This window comes from Panthera uncia, chromosome B1, assembly GCF_023721935.1.
Source record: "Panthera uncia isolate 11264 chromosome B1, Puncia_PCG_1.0, whole genome shotgun sequence".
Lineage (NCBI taxonomy): Eukaryota > Metazoa > Chordata > Mammalia > Carnivora > Felidae > Panthera > Panthera uncia.
This window is the reverse complement of record NC_064811.1, coordinates 39918064-39925356: the sequence shown is the minus strand read 5'-3', so window position 1 is coordinate 39925356 and position 7293 is coordinate 39918064. Positions and strand designations below refer to the sequence as shown.

At 40.7% G+C, this 7293-nt stretch overlaps 1 protein-coding gene and 1 pseudogene across 7 annotated transcripts in view; both read left to right on the top strand.

The window, feature by feature from the left end:
* The window catches only part of FRYL (FRY like transcription coactivator), a 269670-nt gene that overhangs the window by 250661 nt on the left and 11716 nt on the right, over positions 1-7293 (top strand). For all 7 annotated transcript variants that reach the window (XM_049632000.1, XM_049631993.1, XM_049631998.1 and 4 more), the window contains 3 exons: positions 1971-2214; positions 3951-4100; positions 4876-4974. In XM_049632000.1, coding sequence (XP_049487957.1) covers positions 1971-2214; positions 3951-4100; positions 4876-4974 — 493 coding nt within the window. The remainder of the gene's footprint in view (positions 1-1970; positions 2215-3950; positions 4101-4875; positions 4975-7293) is intronic.
* LOC125924126 (uncharacterized) lies at positions 5592-5706 on the top strand (annotated as a pseudogene).

Genomic DNA, 7293 nt, shown 5'->3' with positions numbered 1-7293 from the left:
CATTGCCAAGTAGTATTCCATTGTATATATAAGCCACATCTTCTTTATCCATTCATCAGTTGATGGGCATTTAGGCTCTTTCCATAATTTGGCTATTGTTGAAAGTGCTGCTACAAACATTGGGGTACAAGTGCCCCTATGCACCAGCACTCCTGTATCCCTTGGGTAAATTCCTAGCAGTGCTATTGCTGGGTCATAGGGTAGATCTATTTTTAATTTTTATTATTTAAATTTTATAAATATTTGTTGCGTAAAATATTGTTCTTTATAAAGGTATCTAGTTTAATACCCTATCAGTGCATCTATTTCCCCATTCAATTATTTCAAGCTCCTTGATAATTATTTTTATACAAAAATTAATATTTAGTAATCACCAGATATTTCAGAGTTTCACTCTTACAATAAAAAGCATTCATTTGTATTTCAAGTGATAATAGAGGTTTTGTTTTTTTCTTAAGTAAGGCTCCACACCCCATGTGGGGCTTGAACTCCTCACCCCAGCATCAAGAGTTGTATGCTCCTCTGCCTGAGCCAGTCAGGCGCCCCCTCAAGTGATAATAGAGTTTTAACATCTGCCACACAGAAGGAGACGTTCACTCCCAGTACATCAAGAATGTTTTCCCATATTTGAAAGTGTACATTCGGATATTAACAATGTTGGTGACACGGCTTGTTCGCATTACCGATTTGGATGGCAGTAGCTATGCAGTCACTCGTTCATTCGTCATACACAAGTTCGGCGATGCCAGATACTCAACTATTGGGCTTCCTAAAAGGTTGAAGCCAAAATCATTGGCCTTGGCCCTGTATTGAAGCTGAAACAGAGCAGTGCATCCCTACTGGATATAGAGGGATGATTACCTAAGCTCACGAGACACATTTTGTTAAAGTCAATCACCACAGCGACCTTGTAAAAATATACTGTTTTGAGGTATAGCTTAAGTTGCCACTTCAAATGCCTGCTTTATTTTGATCTTTGGCCCATCTTTACCCAGATGCCTCTCTTCCACATGAATTGCTCTGCAATTTCTGCAAAGCCTTCAGAGCTCCTTTGCAATGTGAAACATGCAATTCTGAGACCCTGAGTGACACTCTACTGAGTGTCTTGACTCAAATATCTCTTCACAGTCCATATAAAGGACCTAAGCGAGCCTTTGACCAACCAAATAGCCAAAACCCCTTTACATGTTATCGCCATCAGTTTGGACCTGTTCAATCAAAAAGCCTCCAAAATTGACCATTTAAAATGAAAGTATTCTGAGGTGCCTGGGTGGCTCAGTTGGTTAAACATCTGGCTTTGGCTCAGGTCATGATGTCATAGTCCATGAGCTCGAGCCCCATGTCGGGTTCTGTGCTGACGGCTCGGAGACTGGAACCGGCTTCAGATTCTCTGTCCCCCCCTCTCTCTGCCTTTCCCCCACTTGTGCTCTCTCTCTCTCTCTCTCTCTCTCTCTCAAAAATAAACATTAAAAATAATAAAAATAAAATGAAAGCATTCTTTTTTATTTGTTTGAGAGAGAGAGAGAGAGAAAGAGAGTGCATGTGCATGGGGGAGGGGCGGAGAGGGAGGGAGAGAGAGAATCCCAAGCAGGCTCCACACTCACAATGAGTGTGAGCCCCATTGCAGGGCCCAAACCTCCGTGAACCGCGAGATCATGACCTGAGCCACGATCAAGAGTCAGATGCTTAACTGAGCCGCCGAGGTGCCCATAATATGAAAACATTCTCATCTGAATTATTCACAGAAGCTACTGAAATTAATCCATTCCCCTGGCATATTCTAGGACTTGGTTTGCTTTGAGGTGGTTACATGAAATTAAGTTTCTAATTCCAGAGATGCCACGTAGAAAGAACACAGAGATCTGCTTATTTGGACTCTCTTAGGAAGTTTAGGCGGTTGTACGTTTTCTAAGTCAATGCATGCGTTTGAATACACACGGTCTGTGTTGGATGCCTTTGACTATTTTCAGATGGTGTCGTGATTACTGTGATATTTGTATTAACAGTCAAGATGAAAAAGAGCAAGATGGCTTTCCAGAAGTCCAGACCTCCCCTCTGCCATCACCATTTCTTTCTGCCATAATAGCTGCCTTTCAGCCGGTTGCATATGACGACGACGAAGAAGCCTGGCACCGCCACGTCAGCCAGATGCTGTCCGACACCGACGGGTCCTGTGCAGTGTTTACTTTTCACGTGTTTTCCAGGCTGTTTCAGGTCCGTGAGGCTCACGGTTTTCTGAATTTATATCAACAGTTACTTGATAAGGTTCTGGTGTTTTGATCTAAAGTCTGTATCTCACCTTCTGTTTTCTATTTTTACGTTATTTTATTTGTTTTAGTGTCTCAGGTTTTCATATGCCCACTGATTTTCTTTAAAAAAAAAAAAAGTTCTCCCCAAAGATGGTGATATTATTTAAATTTATATTGTGACACTGTAGTAACTGCTGGTAATTTATGCAGTGACTAGTACAGATCCCTCCCTTCAGGCAACTAAAGCACAACTTGGAAGCGGCATCTGATAAATTCTCTGCAGTAGGGGGGACGCCAGAAACATAGTCCCTGCCTTCCAAGAGCTTACAGTCAATATCACACAAGTTTATACTTAAATACTAAATTAATTAACAATTTTGTGTCTCGACACACCTTAAAAATTTTAGCTAAGGTTGCTTCCAACTGTGAAAATAATGACATGAGCTAACATTGCAGTGCGTGATAGGCATTGTGCTAGATCCCTTACATCATTTACTTCTTGTAACAGACCTGTGAAATGTACATGTATTTGGAGCATTCTGTAGCTGGGGAAACTAAGGCACCAAGAAATGCCATTTAAGTCCTCATCCGCTGAACTGTGTACCGCTCTTCCTCTTGACCTAAGCAAATGCTGCCCATCTGGGAAGACCTAGCTAAGGATGTATTCTCGCTGCAGCTTTCCCACCTATGGCAACCGCCAGCCTCTCCCTCCCGGAAGTTCTTTACGCTCATTAGCCAGAGCATTTGTTTTATTCTGTACTTTTGCCCTGCTCCTTGGTTTCCTATTTAGTAGTTTTTTTCTTTCCAATGATATTGTTTCCTGATGCCTGAGACTGTAGCTGATGCTTTTATTGTGATTAAATCATAACGACACCCAACAGTGCAACACATGCCCATGTAAGCACATGTTAACTATTCCTATAACTATGCCATTGACAATATAGTCTCATTCACTGAGTGCTCATTGTGGGTAAGGCACAATTGGATTATTTTATGTTAATGAGTATTCTTGAGTTTTGAGAAGGTATTACCCCTAATGCATATGTATGACTTTAATTAAATCCGATGGCAGCTCAGAGCCCAGGACAGTAAACCACATTTACTGAAAGTTTCTTTCAGGTAGAGCATTAGAAGAGCTACTTCTCCAGACATGTAAGGACTTTATTCCCCGTGATGTGCAGCATGTATTCCTTCTGTCTCTCCCAATGAAAGAAATCTCAGGAATGGGGAGATGAATGGCATGTATCATTAGTTTCTTTTTCTAAGTAGTGCTGTTTTGTAAATCTTTGATCATTTTGTGAAATTAACGTTTCCAAAGAAAAGCCTAAAAACATGGATTTACAGACCAGTTATTAGAATGCTGTATATCACTACGACAGTGATTTTATTTATTTATTTAAGTTTATTTATTTTGAGAGAGAGAGAGAGAGAGAGAAAGAGAAAGCATGAGCCGAGGAGGGACAGAGAGAGACAGAGAATCCCAAGCAGGCTCCACAATGTCAGCACAGAGCCTGACACAGGGCTCAGACTCCCGAACCGCAAGACCAAGAGGCAGACACTTAACCAACTGAGCCACCCAGGCGCCCCACTACAATAATGATTTTAAAAGAAAAGTTTGCCCTGATTACAAATGATGCTTGTTAAAGATGAAAAGGGCCTTCTTACGAAATACTAAATATTTTTTTACGCTTTTTTCCATAGACAATTCAGAGAAAGTTTGGAGACATAACTAATGAGGCAGTCAGCTTTCTTGGTGAGAGTCTGCAACGCATTGGTACCAAATTTAAAAGTTCACTGGAAGTGATGATGATGTGTTCAGAATGCCCAACAGTCTTTGTGGATGCTGAAACAGTAAGTATTTTTTTAAGTTTGCTTATTTATTTTGAGAGAGAGTACGCATGTGTGAGCAGGGGGAGGGGCAGAGAGAGAATCTCAAGCAGCCTCCGTGCTGTCAGCACAGAGCCCAATGGAGGGCTCAATCCCACAAACCGTGAGATACCTGAGCCAAAATCAAGAATGAGGTGTACAGGTTTATATTTTCAATTTGACTGTAAATATCCAGCAAAATATAATTCCGGTGTATTACATGCAGTGACTTGTGACTCTGATTCTGACCCCTCCCTCTCATCACTCTTCAGAGTCATAGATGGGAAGCTAGAAACTCATGCTCTAGAGATAGGTACTTTCCCTCTGATTCTTGAATAACCGTGGTAGGAGAGGGCTAGACCTCCTCCCATGAAGAAACCAGGGCCCCTCGGTCTTCCCATTTTGTTTTAAAACACACTCAGAGATTATGTATTAAGATATTCAGAGAATTAAGGTTTAACAAGCTTCAAAAGTTTACCTTTAAAGGTATATACCGGTCTGACATGCCATTTCTCACCGAAGGCAGTTTTTGAAAGCATTTGAAGGTATGGTCATCCTTGGTGGCACCCCAGAAATCCCCCTGTATTCCTGCTCTGTTTCAGTGAAAGGTCAGCCCTCGGTATGGGACAGAGTGAAGTAAGGGACACTGGCACGAAGTCGGGCCAAAACCCAGCTATCCGAAATTCCATGATCCAAAAGTTGTCGGTCTCATGACTGTGATCAGAAATGATAACCTGGACCAATGTTTCTGATTTGACAGCTGACGTCATGCGGTTTGCTGCAAACACTCAAGTTCAGTGTTTTGGAGTTGCAAGAGCATCTGGATACCTACAATGCCAAAAGAGAAGCAGCTGAGCAGGTCAGTCTCTTCACCACGTGAAAACGAGTTTGCTTTTGACCCCGGAAACGTGCACTTGGCAGCTGAGTAGCCCAGATAGAAGAGGTCCTCTCGGCACTTGCCTCAGGGTTCTACTGAGAATTATGGGGCCTCTGGAACTCTCTGTTCAGTGGGTTCCTACCTGTAGCTTTTAGAAACCAGCCCTCTAAGAACCTGAGAACACGGTGGAAAACTGCAGCGTTTTAAAAAGCTCAATGTGGAGACCGCATAGCTGCTGTCAACATTGCAGGTGGGGAAAGAAAAGCTGTACTTCTCGGAGAATGCATTATGGTACCGTGATGTAAGAAATCTGTAACCAGTGACAAAGCTGGGACCTTTTATCTAGCGCTGTGGACGTGGGCAGGCAAAGGGAAGAATAAGCATGTAGTCGATTCTAGATACTACTTGCAGGGAAGTGTTTCTTCAGCTCCAATCTGGCCCTGCAGAATGGCAGTAGTTCTGTTCCCTCAGAGTAAATGTTTTCAATTAGCAGGGGCAGAAAAACTTGAAAAGTTTTTTTCACATAAACGGTATACAGTAGGCATTTTTTTCCTAGAATAGATGGATCTTCCATGAATTACTATTAAACATTACATGTAGCACTCGCTTCAGCAGCTCGTATACTGAATTGGAACCATCCGGAGAAGATTCGCAGGATTAGCATGGCCCCTGTGCCAGGAGGACATGCAAATTCATGAAGCGTTCCATCGTTTTTGGAATATTATTCAGTCATAAAAACAGGATGAAATCTTGCCACCTGCAGTGACGTGAGCTAGAGAGTATTATGCTAAGTGAAATAAGTCAGTCAGAGAAAGACAAGTACTGTATGATTTCATTCGTCTGTGGAATTTAAGAAACCAAAGAAATGAACAGGGGGTCAAAACAGGCAAACCAACAAAAGATTCTAATGGCAGAGAACACGCTGATGGCTGCTGGAAGGGAGGTGGGTGGGGGATGGGCTAAATGGGTGATGGTATTGAGAGCCCTTCCTGTGATGAGCACCAGTTGCTGTATGTAAGTGATGAATCACCAAATTCTAGGTCTGAAACTAATTTAAAAAAAGTTTTTTGATTAAAAAAAATATCCCACGTAAAGGCCTAGGAAAAGTATAAAACCTGTCTCTTATTCCCTTAGTATACGAGGTAAGAATATAAGGCACAGATACTGTATATGAATAATTAGCAACAGAAGTAAAGTGTCAGTTTATAGCTATAGATAAAAGTATTGGCAATGACAGAGACTCTGCAGAATTGTGCACATCTAACAGACCAGACGCCATTTACTGTGACTTCCAAAGAGAGGTCACTTTGGGCTATTAGGAAAACTTCATGGAATAGAGATCTGACCTTAGGCCTTGACGAGATGGTAATTTTAGATTGGGGGATTCTTTCAGGGCAAGAACATGCTATAGGAAAATACTTCTATTAAGAGCTTTCTCCCCTTATAAGGGAGGAAGGAATCTTACATTTGGACTGAAAGAATTGCAGATTGGTAAAGAGGAAAGACTTTTCAACATCAGGGCAGTATCGGGCAAGATCTGGTCATCTTACAAATATAGTAGTCCGCCCCTTATCCACAGGGGATACATTCTAAGACCCCCACTGAATGCCTGGAACCATAGATAGTACTGGAACCCTATGTATACTGTGTTTTCTCCCATACATGATGAAATTTAATTTATAAAGTAGGCACAGTAAAAGATTATAAAATAGAACGATTATAATAATTATGTATTATATATATAATATGTATTACATTTATAGAAAGTTATATATTTGTATAAATATATAATATTAATTATTAAATTAAATATATTTATATTAATATAATTTATATATTTATATGGTTTAAATATAATATATATTTATATAATTTATAATTAATATATATTATAATTAAATATATAATTATATATAATAATTATAAAATAGAACGATTATAACAATAGACTGTAATAGAAGCTGTGTGAATGTGGTCCCTTTTTCTCTCAAAATATCTTCTTGTACTATACTCACCCTCACTGTTGTGATGTGAAATGATAAAATGCCTTCCTGATGAGACGGAGAGATGAAAGACGCAGGCATTATGACGTAGCGGTAGGCTACTGTTGACCTTCTGACAACAGTTCAGAGGAGGATAGTCTGCTTCTGGACAGCCCTTGACTTTGGATAACTGAAGCCACAGAGAAGGGTGGGGTACTGTAACACTGCCATGTGTGTTCTTGTACCTGTCTTTTGTGTACTTAGGTCCACTGTCTGTTGAGTATCTAGGAGTAGAATTGCTGGGTCATGGGGCATACAC